The sequence below is a fragment of the Ceratotherium simum genome, chromosome 26 (genome assembly GCF_057802395.1).
Source record: "Ceratotherium simum simum isolate JZ-2026a chromosome 26, ASM5780239v1, whole genome shotgun sequence".
Classification (NCBI taxonomy): domain Eukaryota; kingdom Metazoa; phylum Chordata; class Mammalia; order Perissodactyla; family Rhinocerotidae; genus Ceratotherium; species Ceratotherium simum.
Genome location: NC_141925.1, coordinates 6,743,177 through 6,764,933, shown reverse-complemented (window position 1 = coordinate 6,764,933; position 21,757 = coordinate 6,743,177). Strand labels below are relative to the sequence as shown.

Genomic DNA, 21,757 nt, shown 5'->3' with positions numbered 1-21,757 from the left:
CAGGTTCTCCAAACAGCATACGTATGTTCTCTAGGGGAAGCAGCACTCGTGGGGAAGAGGAGTCCCATGCCTACGGAGGCTCAGGGGAGCACAGACTGTCCTGCCTGAGGTTCTGGAGGCTGGAGAGGCCACACTGAGAAGACCTGGGCCCACCTGCCAGTTATGTGCAAAATGAAGTGAGCATGATGGTGGAAAATTCTAGAACTTTACTAATCCCCATGGGATTCCATGAACCTGTCACCACCACAAGCACTGGACTTCTCATCAATCCAGATGGGAGACGGGCAACACAGGCAGATCTGGTTTGACTTTTTGAAAAGTAACTCTTTGTGGAGCAAGTGGTTTTACAGAAATCTAAAGTAGTGACAGTTTAAGGGCTGGGTTTACACTGGGAGAACTGGTCGTTTTTTTCTATGAAGCTGACAGCCTGAGCTCCTCCATGGACAGAAAAGAGAATAAATACCAGGAGAAGGATGAACAGAAGGACAGGCTGTTTGATCTCATGGTTCTCAGATGCTTCTTCCTTCAGAATTTTTTTACCTACCCAACTTTTTCCTCTAAGTTTATTGAGGTATAATTGACAAATAAAATTGTATATAATTAGGTTGTACGTGCTTTCTTTAGAGGTATACAAAGTGATGATTTAATATATGTATACATTGTGAAATGATTACCATAATCATGTTAAATAACACATTAATCACCTCACCTGGTTACCTTTTTGTGTGTGTGGTGAGAACACACAAGTTCTACTCTCTTAGCAAATTCCAAGTATATCTATTTTTATATTTCTAGGATGCAAGTCAAGATTTAAAAACAAAACAAAACAAATCAAAAAACTTCTACAGTCAAAAAATTATCCTAACTCAGAAAACCTTCTTCCACAAGAAATTACCCATTTTTTGACTCAAGAACAAAACAAAATACCCCCATAGTTTAGTGATGCGGATAATAATAATAATAATATCCTGAGTGCCATTAAGTGTCAGGCACTACTCCAGGAGCTTTCTGTTCATGACCGCGGTGGATTCTCATAACAACTCAATGAGGCGGCCATCACTCATGAGCCCCACTTGAAGGATGAGGCAGTTGAGGATCAAATAGGTCAATTAGCTTTCCTGTGTTATCTCATGTAGCAAGTAACTGTACTGAGATTCAGACCCTACTCTAAATCTAAATCTCTGATCATATTCTATAGGTGAATAGCAAAGATTTGCCAATGCATGTAGCAATCAAGAAGGAGGTACATTGAGTATAGGACTCTGCTTCAAATCCTGTCCAGGCCAATTATAAGCTCTGGGCTGTTGAGCAAGGCATAGGTTTCTAGAATGTTAGTCTTACAGTGGGTCCTAGAGATCCCCTAGTCTAAAAACGACTCACACTTTTAAATATATTTAATTTAATCTGCTTGCTTTTGCCTGTATATATTCAACGCTTTCCAACAATCCCATACACTCTAAAATATCTGTCAATCAGCAATTGAGTTACTGATAACCCCATGCATTTCCAGTTTATAAAGTAATGTTCACCTTCATCTCTTTCTGCTTCTAATTGGTGTTATACTCTCCATTCAGCAGGTGGGAAAACTGAGGCCAATAAAGGTAAGAGAAATCAGAGGGGACTTTTCCAGGGTATGTGTTATATTAGTGTAAGTCTATTATGCAATCAATAAGAAGATATTAGCATAAAATCATTTTCATCACCTATGGATCTTTAGAGTAAAGAAAATGATTCATTGTGGCCATAGGTTAGCTGAGGGAGGAAGTCACAACAGAATAGATTGTGAGGGACACCCAACCACTGACAGCTTTTACTTTCTCATTGAGGAAGGAAGAGAGTAGAGAGGAGATGTTACAAACCAACAGTTCTCTTACAAATTCTCTTACATCCTGCACGGTTAGTGGAGGGAGAACCCAGCGTCAACAGTATTTACGGCATATTGGGGTAGAATTGAAGCAGGCCCTCTAGGGTGGCACTTCTCAAACCTCATTCCAATCGCCCTGGGATCTTGAAAGGGCAGATTCTGATTCAGCAGGGTGAGGGTGGGGCTTGAGAGTCTGCGTTTCTCACAAGCTCCTGGTGAGGCCAATTTGGTTGGTCTAGGAACCCCACTTTGCAGACCAAAGCTCTAAGGACCCTCAAAATGAACCACTCCCATCTTGAAATTTCAGGACAGAATAAGGTAATCATTTCCCTCCCTGTGGTTTATTTATTTTGTTTTGTTTTCAGTTGGAGACAGAGAAATTAAAGAAAACAATAAAAAGACTAGCAGAGAAACTATGATTCTGGGAAAACTGGGGCTAATGTTGTCCAGGACACATTTTTAAAATGCCTCTACCCCCGCTATCTGGGCTCATATCCTATTACTAGAAGTAGTCCACAAACCCTCTAACGATTAGAAACGGTGAAGAACACAAGTCCCTCATATTTTAATGCAATCTCAAATTTCAAATGACAACGTCAGACCATGAAAGGAGACAAAGATTGAGAGGATGCTAGAAGCTTCCCACAATCACAGTCTTCTTTTTATAGGAATTCCATGGCTGCAGAAGCAGTGGGAACTGCTGATCCAGGTTATCAGATGTGTGGTGTATAGTAATCTCTGGCCAAAGCACTTCATCTAAGTGATTAAGATAATTAAGGGAAGAGGGCATTTGGCTTTGATTCTGTCTCATCTCCCCACAATCTATTGATCTCTTTGAATATGCACACATCATAATGCAGCAAGAATAAGCCCAGAAACAATGACAAAATTGATGAGTCAGTTACTCCTTCTAGATGCCCTCAAGCTCTCACCTACCAACTACCATCTCCCTAAATCCTGAGAGTGGTCTCTACTGTCAATGTTTGGTATGATAATTAAATATGAAATGTGCTATGGTTTTGAGGAGAATCTAATTCCAGAGGGATCCATCACTATGATTCATGCCAGGAAGAAAATCAGGAGAAGTCATTTATTTCTGTCTAATGACTATTCACATGCATGTGCTATACACACATATGGAAACAATGTAGAGGCCACATTTAAATAGGAATCAGTTCTTTTGGGAAAGAATTCAAAGTTCTTTTCACAGGTCTTTTCACAGAGTCAGAACTTGCTTTGATAACTTTAAAGGAAATACTAGAAATTTTTAGTGAAAAGTTCCCTCTTAACTCAAAAGATACAGACCCCAGTACATCTCATAGTGACCAAAAAAAAAAAAGGCAAAGAAGTGGAGTGAGTTTAATTTTTGTCACATTCACGAATGCTTCATGAGCTAAGATTCTATGGTGTGTATATTCCCTTCTATTTGTCTGCCTTCCCTTCTGCTTCTGCTGTCTTCGATGAGAAAAGATCTTTATTTGCAATGTAAATGGCTCATCCAGAGGCTTCTGTGTACATGTTCTCATCAGAGCTTTCTGACCTGCCTCTAGAAAGCATCAAGCTTTCTCACCTGCCTCTAAACCCTTCACAGCTGAAGGATCCTGGTGGCACTACCTAAAAGATGGGTTTTATTTGCTTTTTTGTGGCCTATGAAGTCAATGATCTGCAACCTGAAAAGTGTGTAATTAGGCCATGACATGACCAAAGGAGTTGTTACATCTTGTCTCGTCACTGGCAAAAGTGTCGACCCACATGGCTGTGACAGCTATGGTCTATTGGGTTAGGAATTTCCTTTAATATCTCCCCAACTCCTTGTTGGTCCAGTCTGTTGACTATTACAGGCTTAGCTCTTTTTTAACTGCTTCAATTACATATTCATCCAATAGTGCATAACAGTTGTTAAGAAGCCATTACAGATTATGGACCAAAGGCAATTAGTCCTTGAAACAAAAATTTGAGTACTTTTCCTCTTAATGTGTGTGTGTGTGCATGTCTGTAAATTAAAATTAAGAGAAACTCTGGAAATATATCTATCAGTAATAGCCATATTACTTTTTGGCACTGAGAGTTTTATGTCTATTAAACACAAGCTTCAAAAATCACATTGATGCTACTATCAAGAGCTATATATCCCTCCTTCACTATTTCAGAACCATCTCAATTGTTATCAGATGAAATCAATGTCAATCTACAGAGCAGTTTGGCAGAAAATATAATTATCTTAGTTATCGTAATTTTTTTGGTGAGTGTGCCATCAGAATTATTCGATTCATAGGGAAAATAAATAAATTATCAGTGGGTTTGGGAGCATGAAATTCCGCTCACTTTTTAATCAAGTTGCGTCTTAGTTACGACTATCTCAGTGTGCCTTTGCTCTTACTTTGTGACAATAGCATAAGGAGGCAGAAGCAAACCAGGACCTGGACTAACAGATGTTGGATCTGAAGCCCAATCGTTGGACTTCCCAGAGCATGTATCACCCCGTCTGGACCCACTTCTCCCATCTGCACAGTGGAGATTCTTTTTAGGATGAGCACACATATTGTTTGTCATGGGACAGTCCTAGTTGAAGCCTGTTGTCCTGGAGTCAACATTAACAGTGTAGCCCTCCTCTGTCACAAGTGTCCCATTTTGGATGATCATTATCTGGTCGCCCTAACTACACTGCTTACCTCATCAGGTTGTTTGTTTCAATGTTTTACATAGTATCTGATACACAAGAGACACTACCAAAAAATTAACTTCAAAATAGAAATCTACATGCTGAAAAGAAAAAAAAGTGGCAGGAAAGATAACATAAGACTGCTCACTTCAAGAAAACCTGACATATAAAATCCAGACTTTGGAAAACTTACATAGGCTTATGTAGGGCTTATGTAGCCAAAAAAAAATTTTTTTCCATAAAAAACAAAGCAAAACAAAACAAACATAATTTATACCCGGAACTTAGTGTATTAAAGAGCATTAGATTTGCATATAATCCTACCTATTATATTTTAAAAGGCTTGTCTATACCATACTCAGTTGAATAGGTTTGGTCACTATTCCTCCTAAACTATTTGAATGACTCCAGAACCCGTCAAAGAAACAACAGATTCAAACCCCCAAATTTTAGAGATTCGGATAGAATTGAAACAACCTAGATATTTTTGGTTTCCTCGAAGCTCATACTTGTTATCCAGATTTAAAGCTCTTAGTTGACTAGCTTATGGGAATATAAAAAAATTAAAACAAGATCATTTCATGTAGTGCCCTTCATGTGCTGGATATTTCATAGACATTGTCTCAAAACTTCCAAACCATTCTGGAAGGTGGAATCAATATACCCATAACAGATAAGGTGACAGAGTGCAAAAAAATTACTTCTCAAGGTTGCTCCACTAAGATGCAATAGGACCTAGTGATTAAGGGCACAGACTTTAGCTTTCAAGCTGACGTGGACAAGTTGTTCAACTTTTCCAAGCTTGCCTTTCCCATCTGTAAAATGGAGGTGGCAACATCAATCTCTTAGTGCTGGTGTGAGTGTTCAGTGACTGTATTTGTAAAGCACTTAGAATAGTGCCTATCACACAGTAAGGACTCCATAAATAGCCATTGTCGTTATTGGTATTTTCATAATTATTGTTACCATTATCACGGAGAGATGATTTGAGTCAAAGTTTGCTCATCTACTACATTAAACTTCAAGACGTCTTAATCAAGTAATGAAGTCCTCTATTTCCAACTCATGAACATTTTAACAGCAGCCACTGCCATATATATTACAAGTTTTATTGAAGAAATTTATTTTCATCTGGTATGTGCCTTGTAATGGGAAGCTCACAGGCAATACACTGCGCCCTCTGTATCCAGAGGTTCCGCATCTGCGGAATCTACCAACTGAAGATTAAAGATGGTTGTGTCCGTACTGAACATGTAGGGACTTTTTTTTCTTGTCATTATTCCCTAAACAACACAGTATAACAACTATTTACATAGCATATGCATGATATTAGATATTATAAGTAATCTGGAGATGATTTAAAGTATACGGGAGAATATGTGTAGGTTATATGCAAATACTAAACTATTTTATATAAAAGACTTGAGCATCCACAGATTTTGGTATCTGCAGGGTGTCTTGGAACCAATCCCCCGCGGATACTGAGGGATGACTGTGCATGTTTCTTTCTAGTTACCCTAAAGCTGTCTAGAATAATTAGCTTCACTTTCTCTTCCTGAAGGGACTTTTGAATCACCAAAAAAAAAAAAAAAGAATCAGTTAAGAAAATCAACTTTAAACTAAAAATAAGAATAAGAATATAAAAAATAAGAATATATTATATACTTATATATTATGTCAATACATATATATATGTTTTCAATCTGGTGTTCTAATAAAAAAAATGGATGTGCTTTTCTAGGCACTGGGGTACAGAAGGATACAAATAAAGGCATTAGTGACTTTTTCTGCTATATTTCTATTACAAGTTGACAGAGGATCTTTTTTAAAATTGCAGAACCCAGGAGAGCTCATCAGGATGAGTGAAAATAGCAGAAAAGATAAAAAGCTAAAATCAAGAACAACTTCAACGAGGCGCTGTCAAAAAAGGTACCGAGGTGTCACTACTGTTGGCTGCCATGTTTTGACTCAACACGTTAGAATCCGAATCCAAAACAGCTTCCTCCTGCCCCTGGATCCTTGTCTCAATTGGCAAGATGGCACAGGATACACTTCTAGCCCCTGTGAACCTCCATAAACTAAGCCCTCATTTCCTGGTTCATCTGAGAATACATTCTTGGCATCAACAAGTTTTACAACGCTCTCACTCTATTTATTCAACAGTGGATGTCTCAAAAAAGATTGCAACTGTAAATAAAATATAATAGGGAGTCTACCATAGAGTTGCCAGCTTTTATTTTGCCAAGTAAGAACATTAAAAACAAAATTGGATAAAAAAGAAAAAACAAAACAAAGCAAAGCTATTTGCTGTTGTCATCATCTCATAAAAGAAAAGATGTTTTTAACAGCTTGTGAGAAAGAAGCATGGATAAAGCCTGACCATTATCCAGACAAGGGAGCTGACACCCATATTACATTGTCCGTGTTCACCTGTCGGGCAAACCAGCAAATATATCATCAGAGGCAGTCGTTGGGTCTTGAACTGGCTTTCGGAGATAGTGCTTTAAGAAAGCACTAGGATGAGATCTTGAGACCTCTCCTCGCACACCTTACAAAGACTAGGTGCAGGGACTTACTACTGCTTTTTAACCAGAAACAGTTTCAACCCTTATCGAACTTGGTTCAGATGAGAGGAATGGGAAAAACAGTGAAACTTCCCTCCTTTGTCTGCTTTGCATGGTCTCCCCTCATTAAGGGATCCACATTATCCATAGATGAAGCTTTCTGTATTCTAACCCACAGCAAGAAAAAGTAAAATCGCTAATTCCCTAAAGCACAACAATATTCCTTAAATTAACCTTTCAACAACAACAACAAAAAAAACAGAGAAAAAAACCTCTCTTAAATGGCAAATTAAATTTTCAACCCAGAATGCTCATATGCTTTATAGGCTGACAATCCCTTAATTTTTAGTCTATATCATCTGAGAAGGACTCCAAATAAATGGTATACCATTTTAAATGCAATTATTAGCCTTATTTTAATGATGGCATTTCTTTACTTTTAATCTGAGTCCAGGAAGTAAAAAGTCCTAAAATAGATAGGGAGTAACTGCACTAATGGAAATCAACTCAAATCCCTTTACTTTTTGAGCTTAGAATCTAAATAAAATTGTACATAAGGATTTCGTTCTATGTCCTGTAGTTAAGCTTATGATGAAATATTATGAGAAGGTAGAGAGATGGTCTTTTCCTATCTGTGCATACATACATCCATCTGTCTATCTATCTATCTATCCATCTTTCTTTCTTTCTTCCTCTCCTTCCTCCATCCCTCCCTCCTTCCCTTCCTTCCTTCCTTCCTTCCATCTTTCTCTTTCTTTCCATTCATCCACCTAACCACCTATGTATCTATGTAGATACATCTACCTAGTAGATGTATCTATCTATCTAGTAGATAGATACATAGATACATCTATATCTATATATGTATAGATACATCTATCTAGTAGATTTATCTACTAGATAAATCTACCATTTATCTAGCTTTCTATCCATCCATCCCTCCATCCATCCCTCCATCTATCCATCCACCCATCTATGTATATATATGTATGTATCTATCTATCTCTATCATCTACATAGTTTTAAATAGGAGTTGACAAACTTCTCCATGACCCCGAAGACATGCCTACTTATCCCTATTGAGTTTTAAGAAAGAACTACTGATCTATTTCTCTCTGAAATAGAACCTTTTATTCATAGATTTTGAGGCTTACATTTAAAAGATGTTCTAGCATGTGGGTTGTGACTGCCTAAACTTGAGAAGTCCTAACCTCTCTGTATTAAGATTAACCTAGATACTCTAATGAGTCCTTTGTGAGGTCCTAAGGCACAGATGTGTGTGTGTTTGTGTGTGTGTGTGTTATGTATATATAATTTTCACACATGTATATGAATATATATACACAACACACACATATATGTGTGGATATACATATATATATTTCAAATGCAGAGAGCAAGATAATTGATATCATGGCATTTTAATTGGGTTTCCGTTAAGTCGAGCTACATGAAATTGTCACTATTTCACCATTTTTGTCACACAAAAATAGCAATTTCATATGGTACCATCTAATACTATGTAGCCAATGAAACTTTAAGGTCTCAGAAAAAAAAATGAAAAAGGGTAGAAAATAAAACAAACGAAGCTTTGCTGCTTGGTATCTCTTTTCCTCAGTCTAGGGGCACCTGTGAGGCCGGGGCTATGAAAAGCTGCTTTAAAGGAAATGTATGTCTTATGGGAAAGAAGAAGTGGCTCCTGGTAACTCTCAGTGCAGCGTGGATCGTTATGATATTTCCCAGTGAACCCCTCTGTATAACTTTCTTCTCTAGCTGGTCTGAGTCCAGTTCCCTTCTGCCCTAATGTGGAGGGACGTTCTCATGCACTGGTTGTTAGGAGATGTTAGATAGAATGTTTGGCAAGCAGGACAAGCATGACAAATGTCTGCCTTTCTGGCGAGGTAACATCGTCATCCAAGCTATGTACACATCATACATATTTCCCCAAATATTTGTGACACAATTCATTGAACAGAGAATCATCCCCTCCTCCCACCTCCCGGTGTGGCTGCTCAAAGATGCAACAACGACCAAGTCATAATACACATAGAAACCAAGAGCCAATCAACAAAGAGAAGCCTGCCCCCAGGCTTAATTCAAGCAAGCCATTCATTGAGCTAATGTGATGATGGACCTGTCAAATCCAGAACATATCACGGACACAACAGCAACACCAAGTGGCATGCAATGACCAGATGACCATCGGCCCCACTGCCATGCTTTGATTGGTTCAAGCTCAGAAAACAATCTCCTTTGAGAAGTTGGACAGTTGGCTTTCCATAGATCCAAGTGAGATTAAAAATAAAGATTTGGTGAGGTCAAGTGCTTACCAAATATTTCCTAAATGCCAAGGAAAGATGTTTGCCTATTCACATTAAATTTGTCAAGGAGACTATATAAAATTACCTAATCCAGTCAGGTCTTTTTCTTTTGGGGAAATCTCTGCCCACACCAGATGGTCTTCATTCTGGAGGTCAGCATTCAGAAACTCTCAGGGTGCTCCAAGATAATCAGCATGTGATCATTTAACCAAGAAGATGATGGGCAGGGAGTTGCAAGGTGCCCATCAAGGACCTTCTGGATAGTCCTGAGGTTACTGGAGTTCAATATTTTCCAAAGGTCCCTGAATCTTTAATTTGATGAGGGCTTAATTTGTGCTGATAAAAGGTAAAATTCTACCGACTGGGGACATCAAACTTTTGCTTTCAAGACGTCTGAAAAATGAATCTCACGATTACAGGGAAAGTTTGTGGAAGTTTCTCTTTTGATCAGCTTGACAACCAGTGAGCATTACCAAAACATTCTCAATTCCTGCTGATTTTACGTCCTATTTTGAAGGAGTTTCTTTGTGTTAAGAAGTTCTTCTCTCTGTCATCCTGTCTGTCTTCTAGAGAATAGGAACTAAGACTATCATGCCTGATCTTACAATGTGATTGTGTAAAAATAAATTACTACATGACTGCGCTGAGATAATTTCTAGATATCTGGCATCTTTAATCTAGATTCAAAAGCTATTCTGATAATTTCACATTTCCCCCAAAATATGTGTCTTTTCTAAAAGGGTCTTCCTTCTCTTTACCTGCTTACTAAAAATAAAAGGAAGTATCACCATTTCATAAATATATTTTACAAATCAAACCAGAAATATCATTTTAAAGACTGTTTTCTGGTAATTTATCTATTACTGAATTTATCTCAATGTAATAAATCCACATGTGGCAAGTGTATTGCTTATACTAAAGCTAAATAGGCCTAGTAATCAATTTCCACAGCAACCAAGAAGACCTAATGTGCAAATTTCTTTAATGAACAGCAAGAGGCCAATTACAAGGACAAGAGTATATTTAGTTGGTTTCTTCAACTGAAACTATTATAGTAAAGTGGGAATTGTGGTGTTATTCAAGATTTACCAATCCAAGAATGAGGGCAATTTTTCAGTAGGACATGTTGGCAACGAGAAATCTTAATAATATTAAAATAACAGCTTTTATACACATATTTGCATACATGGTGCCCCCAAATGCAGCAACATTTTAACTTAATTTTTAGATGAATGCAAATGGAGATGGCCAGATTCTCAAGTAATTCTATCTAAGAATAGTATTAAACATGGTTTTTATTTTTAATGGCGAGATTGATCTTATGGAAGAAAGCAATTTAAATTATATCTTTGTAATTAACCTTTTTTTTTCAGCTTGGGGATAGATGTACTTATACTGAGAAGCAAGATAAAAATTCAAAGAAAGAAATCTGTTTAAGATTCTTATAATTATACAGCAGGCTAAAGTTACTATGATTATAATTATATACAAAGTGGGTGTTTGAGAATTTAGCATTTAGAGATATTTTCATAAAAATAATTAAGGGTTGTAGACGAACCACATTACAATTGATACTTTGTGAATCTTTAGCGTGTAGAACTTAATAGCATTAAGGCTTTTCATTTGTAGAATGATCTTGAGTATTTCAAGGTTGTCATCATTTTTATTAGCCTAATTGACCCTCTCTATTTTCCTAATCCAGTGTCAAAGTGTAGTGAAGATAGTAACTTACATAAAACATATTTTGCATCTGGTAACTGATTATTGGGTAATGAGATAATTTATATATTTAGAATTGCACCTTGACAATTTGTTTGGATTTCTTTGGAGATTCCTTACAGTCTTGAGAACTCATTATGGCCGTTTATAAGAAAATAGTAATAATACCTGCATACAACCAGACAGCCGATCTCAATTCTATCTTGCCAAAGACCCATTTATTACAAATTTACGCATGGGGTTTTCAAAGTGCAGCTTTTAGGGTTCAGGAATTTATTTTGCTTTATTTCACCTCAGAAGAATTCTGCGGCTACAATGAGCTAACAACACATCTTGTGAAGAATGGAATGGCACTGCAGAGAAAGCACACCACGGCAAACCGAAAGAGGAACTAAGTCACAACAGACCAGGTAGAAGAACCAGTGGCTGCCGACACTTCCCATTCAAGAGTCAAATACATCACCTGCTTACCTGTCTGACCCAGCATGCCTCAGCCACACATGCAAATTGTTATCACTACTGTTTGATTCTGGAAACATATTTTTAAATTAAAGGAGTCATTTCCAAAAATAAGCACCCTCAATGACATTTGTGCATGCAGAGCATCTGAACATTCACATTTAGGTCCTCAGAAAACAGAGCCAAAGAGTTGCATTCAATATGGAAACACACACTTTCTTTTTCCAAGGCACCTATACAAAAATTGCTGCGGCTTGCCATTTCAGGAACCAAGTCATCTGTTAAGCCTGGGTAATGAGTAATAAAGCTCCTCCATCCCCCAGCCCCCACCCCACCATCCATTCTGACTTCTGTATTTCTTAAACCCACTTCTGTCCCTTCCACTGCCAGTCTTAACATATGGTGTGCATTACAAATAAAAGTTAGCTTATCTTAGTAGGATCGGACACTGGGCATTGCCAAAAAGAACAAACTTCTTTAGGAATGTCAGATACACTTCCCCCATTCCTTTATTTTGGATTAAAAAAATGCAATGGAGAGAATGCTTTACTGGGTGTAAAAAGTTGTAAAAAAGGGAAATGGGGTGCTTGAAGTTGAGGTAAACTTGCAGGATTACCTTCTGGTTTTTTTTCCTATGAGTTAGATGAAACCATGGTCTTACATGGAAGACCATGAGAAGGCTATACAGGGAGTGTACATGTGTGCATGCAAGGTGTGCTGTCAGAGGAATTAAGAGATCTGAAAAACAATTATACAAGGACAAAACATATCCTCTTTGTGTCTTAGCAGAGAGGGTGAGAGTTGAGAATGAACTAGGCTTAATGGTTCATCCTCTCTCGATGTGGCCCTGTGTTTACCTTCATCAGGGGGCCTAACTTTTTGGGTGCTGCCTCCCCAGCAGTCATGCATTTGCACCAAGACTGGATAAGAATCTCGTCTCCCACCAGTTAATTTCCAAGTAGTTGTCAAGCACGAGAAGGAAGGAAGACCCTTACCTGTCACTGTAGGCAGCAGCAGTGGCAGGGGTAGGCTGGGCGTAGCGGTATGCAGCATAACCACCCTAAAACACAAGGAGAAATCTGACTTAGGGATGCAGAGGAGCCCAACTCGGGGATGCCCAGTTGCGAGACGACACCAGAACAGCAGTTACCCAAATCTACCAATCTAAAGTGGCGGTTAATGAAAGCTTAGTATCAAAGCACAAGTACAACACACACTGGAGAGAGAGGGGTTTGAACACCAACCCCCGCTGGATGTTAAAGGTTAGCAGTTGTAAGCATATCCCCAAGGGAGAACCCAGATACCCTTTGGAGGACATGTACCTAAATGTTAACAGTGATTGTTTGGGCTGGGGAGGATTATGGGGAATTATTTAAACACTCTTTATACTTTGCTGAACTTTCCAGATTTTCAAAAGTGATTATACTTTACCTTTACTTATTACTATTAACTTTTATTTGAACGACCCTTGATTACTTCCTTAAAAATTCAATATAGGTCAAGCTAATGCCCTCCTGTCTTATATTAATAAAAAAAAACAAGATAACCCTTTTATTGAAAGTTTATCAGTAATCTCTTGCATATGTAGTCATTTAACCACTAAAGCAATTAAAGAAGACTGTCTTTAGCTTTCTAAATGTTACATAATTATTGCAAAAAGGAATGGTGAGCGCTTCCTAAAAAATTCTGTCTTTTCAGTGAAAGATATCACATTGGTTCAGATGTGGAATTTGTTTGGTGTGGAAAATATGATAAAGTCTTCCAATTTGTAAATAAAATCATTAAGAGAGAAAAAAATTTGAAAAAATAATTAACATTTCGCTGTATGTACCAGTAATTGCAATTGTTCAATTAAGCAGAGGACAAGCAAATGGGCATATTCGAAAGGAATTGTGTTCAGTGGAGCATTGATTATCAAACTGTGAAAATAACAGAGCTTCTTGCTCAGCAGCCCACAGCAAGACATCAACCACTGTCGGATGATCTCAGCACAATTAACAAACAGGATCCAGTCCCCACTGATAACACAGGACCACTCAGGTTCTAATTAGAATTCACAGTCCTGTAATCCTCTGAGGGAAGGGTTCTCACCCTCCCCGTAAAGAGGCAACTCAGAGGAGACTGGGCTGTCAGAGGGCATCTAACAGCAAAATCACTGATGTGTCAGAGGGCATCCAGCAGCAAAATCATGGAGGGAGGTACACTATGTTTGGCTTTATGTATAGGAAAAAAACAAGTAGTAGGATAGGAAATAGATGAATGGGAAGCTGAAAAAAGCATCTTTCAAAATGTAGACAAATTGGCCTCTATTTCTACCCTCTTCTAGCCACAGCTAGCTTTCAGAATAACTCTGTCATCATTTACTTGGCAATTCAAAAAATCTAGTTTATCCTTAAAGAAGTTTGTTCTTTGGATCAGCCCTGGAGAAGACACATCCAAGACATCCTGACAGATAATCAACAATAATTTGGAGCTAGTATTAAAAAAAGAAGTCTCCCTTGAAAAACAATGTGGAAGTTAAAAAAAGAGGTCTCAGCCAGACACCACCTGGTGTTCCAAACACCATGTTCTCTAATTAGGAACGGGAAAACTCATTAGATGTGCTGAGGAGTTGTAAAACCAAAGTGATTGTCATACCAGCAACCAAGCTCAAGATACAGACTGAGGCGATGAGGGGGAATTAGGTCACTAGCTTTCTGGAGCCAGTCTTTTCATCTGCTTGTCCATCTCCTTGGCTTTCATGATGCATGGAGAAAGACACAGGTGTGCAGGTATGGCTGTTAAACTTAATAAGGTAGGGAGCGGTTGGAATTGGCTAGCTGATTGCTAAAAGGTATTAGCTGTAACCAGCCGAAAGCTTTGAGTGGAGAAAAAGTGTGTGTGTGTGTATGTTTTATTTTTGCTCACACTCCCAGAATGAAAAACAAATGTGATTGCAGAGGTATTTGCCTCAAGTGCCATGGAAATCAATCATGATTTGGTGACTGAATTTGGTCCCAGCAAAGATTTCTAGCAACATCCCACTTGCAAACCCTCTTTGTTTGAACTCTGTATATTTCCTCCAACTTCTGCAGTAGTTTCCATCAGTGAAAGGAGGTTGCAAGTTTGATAATGGAAAGAGCTGCTGCAGTGCAAATAGAAGATACCTAAAATGAACCTCACTGACTGCTAGGTTGATATTCATCATATGAACACAAAATGGATGTGTGGACGCCTGGGATCCTTCTGCACAACAGATGTGCTTGTCTATGAAGCTTTGAGAAGGACCCATCCTCTGTGTATTTGCATATGGCTTGGCCATTTAGAGGAAATAAGTACGCGTCTCCATGCAAGACAGGCACAAATGGTCAATGCCCTGACACTTGCGTTTGTTATTTAGGAATTTGTTTACAAGCATTCTCGATTCAAGAGTCAAGGTCAGAGGTTGTGAAAGCCTGTGGAGCCAGTGGAGAGATTCTGACCTTGAGCAGTGGTCTCCTTGCTGTCCAGTAGACCTCTTGGTGATGATGGAAATGTTCTATTTCTGTGCTGTCCAATATGGTAGCCACTTGTCCTAAGTGACTATTGGACACTTGAAATGTGGCTAGTACAATGAACTGAATTTTTAATTTATTTAATTTGAGTTCATTCGAATTTAAATGTAAGTAGCCATATGGGGCCAGCGGCTACCATACTGGACAGCACAGGTCTAAGGGATCCCTGAAATATGTACTAATTGTAAAAAGAAAAGGATTAGGTGGATATGCAGTCGTGCAGTGATTAATGACAGAGATATGTACTGACAACTGAGTGGTTAATTGATTTTGTCATCCTGCGAACATCACAGAGTGTACTTACACAAATCTAGATGGTATAGCCTACTACACACCTAGGCTATACGGTACTAATCTTATGGGACCACCATTGTATATGTGGTCCATTGTTGACCTAAATGTTGTTTATGTGGCGCATGACTATACTGCATTGTCTTCCTTTGCTATTTTTCTTCTGTATGAAATCCATATTAATGGAATAACAGAGTTGTGTATTAACTCAGTGCATGTATGCATACACTGTAAAATGATCAAAAAAATACAAATTGCTTTAATTTGCCTTTCTAACAGGTGATTCTAATCAATTTTATTGTTCCATACTTTGCAGCTCGCTGAGCATAACCAGAGCTGCTGCAAGGTTCTGGGGTAATGTCTGAAAAAGGAGCTCTCACTTCCATTTGCTGGCACCACACCGTGTTCATACTGAAAATGGTCCTCCTGGACCTTAGGACAAAAATGCGTCCTTGACAATTAGATTTTTCCTACCACCAAACTGAAGGAAAAGAGATGACAAGAAAAACATAGTTCTACACTCCCTACTCATAAAACATACTCATTTTTCACATACTGGCAAACAAAATATAAATGTGACCTTATATAAAATATAAATTTTAAATGGCCATTATGGATTCCCCCTCCCACCCCTGCCACCACCACCAGACAGGGTCTGAAACATTCCCTTTGTTAGCAAGACCTCTGGAGGTCCAGCGGGGGAAGTTACTGATTAAGAACCTCTAACGATGCTACAAAAAAGCATTTTCAAAATTGTGCTTGGTGGGATACCAATAGAGGCAGGGAAAGGAATGGTTCCATGACCAAATAGATTTGGGGAATACTGAGCTAACTAAATAAAAACAGTTAGTCCATTTGTGGAACATCCTAAAACCATGCTCATGAGTGTCTGTGTGTCTCCCACGCATCTCAAAGTAGCTTGACAAAGGAAATTACATTTTTAACTTGACAGCATACTTTTGGAAAAAGATGTTCTAAGATCCAAAAGGTGAATTACTTAGGAAGAGAAGTGCAACTTTTGTGTGCTGGTGCGGACACGGGAATGGGTAGCACTGTGATATGTGTGTGCGTTTCCCTTCAGCTTGAGGGCATGGTCAAGTAGTAATGGGGCTTAATCACCGATGGAGGCCTCCTCCTTTCTGAGAATACCCAAGGATCTCACTTTGTGTAAAACAGGTGGACTGGTATATATACGTATATGTATAAACATTTTATTTACTAAAACAACATTTACAAAAACATTTGCAAAATGAAAAACTTAAATAGAAATAATGACTCGCTAATTTATCTGCATTATACATTCAGCTGTTTTGGAAGGGTGGCAATGGAAGTCCAGTTTGCTTGAAATGTGAAAATAAAAGTTGATCTCAGGAATTTGAAATATTTTGTTCTCTCCTGGATCCAAGTACCCCTTTATCATATTAGATTTCTTATTAAAACTTGATTAATTTTCACAATAAAAAAAGTGTACTTTCTTAATTGAATTAATACCAAACAAAAATGGGGATTACAGGTTACAGGGAAACCCACTGATCATCTTTAGTTTTACATTCTTCTTTCTTTTTATGTGACAGTTGTAATGTTGGTTATATACCAAATTTTGGAGATTCAGCCAGTTACACTCCACTGCATATGCTGGCTCTTTTTTCTTCCTACAAATTCGTTCATTTGGGGGTTGCTTCAGCAGTGAGAAATAGGTTTGAAAGCTATAGCAATAGGTATGAAATAAATTTATAAGAAGCTACAATGAAACCAGGGAAAGTTATGTTAGCTGTGTGGACCCTCGATGCTGGATGAATGAGAGGTTTTTCTTTTAACCATTCCAGTTGACTCCAGGAACCTACTAAAAAATTACCCAGACAATTGGTTTAATGAAACCCCGGAATTCTTTTCATTGAATTTATATTAATTGAGTCCAGATACATTTTAAGCCAAGATGTTTACAGCCAAGCCAGACCTCCATTTGGATACACTCATAATCTAGCAAAGAGGGAAAATTTGAGGATGTGCGTCTCTATTCTAGAAGAATTCACATCAAAACTGGAAAATTCAGTTAAGTCTTGCCTCCTATGTTAGAGAACATCTCCCCTCCCCAGAGTTGTCTTGTTAGTAGGATTTCACAGCAAACCCACAATCATAGTGACGAGTTTTTCCACCAGTTGAGATTTCATACCTGCAGCAATTTATTGCCATACACAGGCTCTTGATACACTACTCTATAAGGAAACAGAAATGTAATGTTTTCAATGCAAAAATGAAATAAATAAAAGAAAATGCATAAGTCAGACAGAAGTTCCAGAGCAATTCATTTACAAGTTTGCTTCTCTTATCTCACAAAGACCTCAGAGTGACCCACTGACCCAAAAGAGGAACCAAGCAATTTTAGTTGCACATCTCTGCGAGTATCAGGAAGGTGGATGTGGGGATCGAACCACACTCGTTGTATTTGTGTTGTAACCTGTGTTTATTTTCAAAGAAGAAAAAAGGATACTTTCATGGCTTCTTACCCTTCCAAGTATATTCCAACAGTTCAAGTGAACTATTTCAAATTTCTCTCTCTATCTCATGATTGGAATTCTCTGGAATACCTGAGGACTTGACTTTGATGCCCAATTATTGAGGCAGTTAAGATGACGTACAGTAGCAACCATAAATAACTGTATCAACGCCTTTATCTTTTTAATTTAATCTCAACAGAGAGCACAATTGCGTTTCATGAAATAATGAATCACATTGAAGCTACTTTTAATATATCTGATTAGAAAAACTGCGTGTGTGTGTGTGTGTCTCCGTGTGTCTAGAAAAGCTGTGGTTGATACATGTCATTAACATGTTATCACTTCATTCAAGTCCTACACTGACAAGATCTCAGTTGAGCTCTTGGACAGACTAGGAAGCAGTTTTTGGATGTGAGAATTATTCATGGGCACGGCTAATCTTTCTTGTGAGTGGTTCCAATTTAAAGTGAAATTTTCCAGTTCCATGGCAAATGTAGAGGCGATTTTAAGAGATTTAGGGACCTGCCTTATAAAGGTATGTTTGTGTGTGCACATATATGTAAATGAATATGAATATATATATATATATATGTTTTTCTTATATAGCCTGGCTTTCCTTCACAATTTAGTTTTATTTAACCTTTCTCTTTAAGCTAAATCTAAGCTTGTGGAGCTACCCCTGTCTAAGTTCTAGTTCTCTCCCTCCCTGCAGATCTCATTGCTTATTTGAATGTTTCAAATATAGATATTAGTCCCTAGTGGCCTGCCCACCCCATTATGTTCTCCACTATTCTCTCATTTCTCACCCTCCTCTTCTCCTGTCTTTCACCACATTTCTCAAAGTTTTCTCAATGAGGACCACCACGTTATTCTGTTGGCTCAGGACTTAAGCGTTGAACTCTAGCCAGATCACGTGGGCTCAAACCTCAGCATCAGTGAAGATGGCTGGACAAATTATTTCATCCCTTTTCTGAAAAAATTTCCTCCTCTGAAAAAAAATATAGTGGAGGTAATGGGTAATGAGATTTCTCCCTTATAGGGCTGTGGTGAGGAGGAGATGAGGATTGCAGTAAAGGCAGAACATCTCGTCTCGCACATAGCAGATGCTTAACTTCTCAATGGGCTGTTGCTTCCCCCATGGTGACTGACCAGCTAATGCTGATCCTCCGCTGGCTCACATGAAAGCAGAGTCTCAGGAATAAGGACTTGGGAGTTTTATCTGGAGAATGTCTGCTTTTCAGCTTTGCACATTCCTGAAGCTATTGACGCTTCTCCTTCCTGAGCTCAAACACGGGTGGAATGAAGACACTTCTTTGTTTTAAGATCCACGAAGGGCAGAGTGACATGAATTCAGAAATAACTGTGTTTAGCCACGGTGTCAAGCAGAAACTTGATATAACAGAGTTGAAAAATGATGTAAAAATTCATGGGAATCTCATTGAGACATATTTGCTAGGCAGCCTCAAGGTTGCTTTGACTATTAGCAAGCTTAGGGCTCTCCCAACACAAGGGAACACAGTTAACATTTATATTGTGTATCAGTTCTCTTTCTCTCTCTCCCATCTTCTCTTCCCTTCTCCCCATTGCCCAGAACTCCACTGTCCTACTCCAGTTTCTATTGCTAGTTGGTCAATTCTTTTTTATAACTCTATTATAATTTCCTTCTTTCTGTTTTCAATAGTTATCTTTTGATCAAATGCCATATCCTTTGATATCTCCCCAAGCGGGTGAAGACAAGTATCTTGGCTAAGTTCAGTTAAGCAACACATATTTTCAGCTCCTTGATCAATTCTGGCCACATGCAATCTACAGCTTCACCCCTAAATATAACGGATTGGTTTGTAGGTCCAGGGAACTTAGTCTTTCTAAGTTTCAAACACTCTAAGAAAGGACAGTCTAAGAAAATCCTGCAACTTTCAAACAGTTTGTCATACCCAGGTATCACCTCTATTATTATTTATTTAATTTTTCCTTTAACTTGACCCACTTTTTAATCAAAATGAATTTACTTAAATGTGCACCACTAAGCAATGATAGCTAACTTATAGATTTGATATGATAGTTATATAAACTAAATTCCTAGCTTTTGACATAAAAGTGTGCATATGTGTGTGTGTGTGTGTGTGTGTATGTCCTCAGGTGCAAGGGATCCAGGCAATGACCTTCCCTACAGTCCTTTACAACTCAGAACCCCCTACACATCCTCTCTGATGAGTGGCCATCCACACTGGGCCTGGGCGTGTCCACTGTGACTAGAGGCAGCGTTTCTCCTGCAGGGCTCAGTTCCTGAACAGGATGCTTTTTCTTCACCCTCAGCCCAAATGAGCATCCCTGGTTGTTACTTTAGTTTCTGGCTCACAGCATCTCACAACAAGTCTACCCCTCCAGCAATTTCAAGACATCTAGGATCATCTCTCCCTCTCTCCTTAATCCTCTCTTCTCTGAAAAGTTTAAGAAGGAGCTAATTCTAGATAGGAGGTTGTGGCTCGCCAGCTAAAGGGATCCTGCAGGTCTTTCAAATCCCATGTGTTCCCAGCAGGACTCAGAAATGCTCGAGGGCTCCAACATCAGGTGGGAAAGATGGAGAGACCTTGGACAACAAAGAGGAGAAGGGGCGGGAGAAATTTGGGTGCACAGGAATGGGCTGTCGCTCTGAAGTGAGACCTGTTACAGTGGTTAAGTTGCTCTGATAGACTGTCAGGGTTGAGAACTATCTGAGTAGGAAGAATTGGAGACTTCACCCCCCCTTCCTTTCTTAAAAGTAGCCAAAGCTAGAAGCTTATTACTCTGCCCAATAACATTAAACCTTCAGAGGTGACCAAGGTTCTCTCAGGATTGCCCTAAACCTACTTATTGTGCACTATTTCAATGAGATTGAAGGAGCAAGCCAGAAACTTCCTTTAAATAAGATAGAGCCTTGCAGGCTTTTCCACGAACCTTGTTAATCATCATTTCTTTAAGAAATGGAGCACTGGGAACATTTCTACTCACCAGAACATACCAGGATCTCAAGGCAGGTAGGGGTAGCAGCTTGAAAAAACACATTCGAGATTATAATATACTTCTAGCTAGGATGAATCCTGCTCCACAAACTCGAGAGTGCGAGAAATATCCATATCCTTTCCTGCCCTTAAATCAACTTAAAGCCACTGACGAGCTCTTGTTTTGCTGTCATAATGGGGCGGTGTAGCTCATCACTATCTCCACATACACGCACCACGCAGCAGCAATATTTCTAAGTTGTCCTCTTACACAGAGCAAAATATTCAGGAAGGTCTGCAAGGTCTAAGCTACCTTCTTGGAAGATAAACAAAGCTCAAAGTTCATATTTCAGTTAGTTTTTCCATCACCTAATTGCCTATTGAAACTGCCTCCTGAAAAATCTTATCATCATCATGATATGGACAGTGGGAAAGTGCTATACTTTTTTTTTGGCTAGTAGGGTGGCTTGACAAGGGCGAGAGGAACAGTTTACTAAACCCAGACACCAGGAAACTTAGGACTCGCAGTTACTGACGAAACTCCCTTCATCTAAACCTCACCCAGACATCCGCAGGGGCTGTACCAGTGGGCCTGGCAGGCTTTGCCCAAATATGATGAATTTGTAGGAAACAAAAGCTACTAAAGGAACTAAAACACAGAGGGACTTTTTCATAGCTTTCCTCCATGAATGGAATGTCTCTTTCCACCTTCGTCTGGGGTTGGCACATCTGCTCTCTTCCATGTCCCTCTGCTCTCTCCATTTGCCTTGTTCTCCTGGACTTCTGTTTGTCCAAAGCAATGCAAACATACTCTATCAATTACTCTAACTAGTCCATTCTTTTTCCTTATTTGTGGAACCCTACA

General features: G+C 38.8%; 1 protein-coding gene across 4 annotated transcripts in view; it reads right to left on the bottom strand.

The window, feature by feature from the left end:
* The window catches only part of RBFOX1 (RNA binding fox-1 homolog 1), a 354,626-nt gene that overhangs the window by 24,041 nt on the left and 308,828 nt on the right, over positions 1-21,757 (bottom strand). For 2 of the 4 annotated variants that reach the window (XM_087449191.1, XM_014793462.2), the window contains exons 10-11: positions 17,587-17,629; positions 12,585-12,649 (exon numbers count right to left, since the gene is read on the bottom strand). In XM_087449191.1, coding sequence (XP_087305317.1) covers positions 12,585-12,649; positions 17,587-17,629 — 108 coding nt within the window. The remainder of the gene's footprint in view (positions 1-12,584; positions 12,650-17,586; positions 17,630-21,757) is intronic. The other 2 variants (XM_087449192.1, XM_014793467.2) reach the window with 1 other exon arrangement.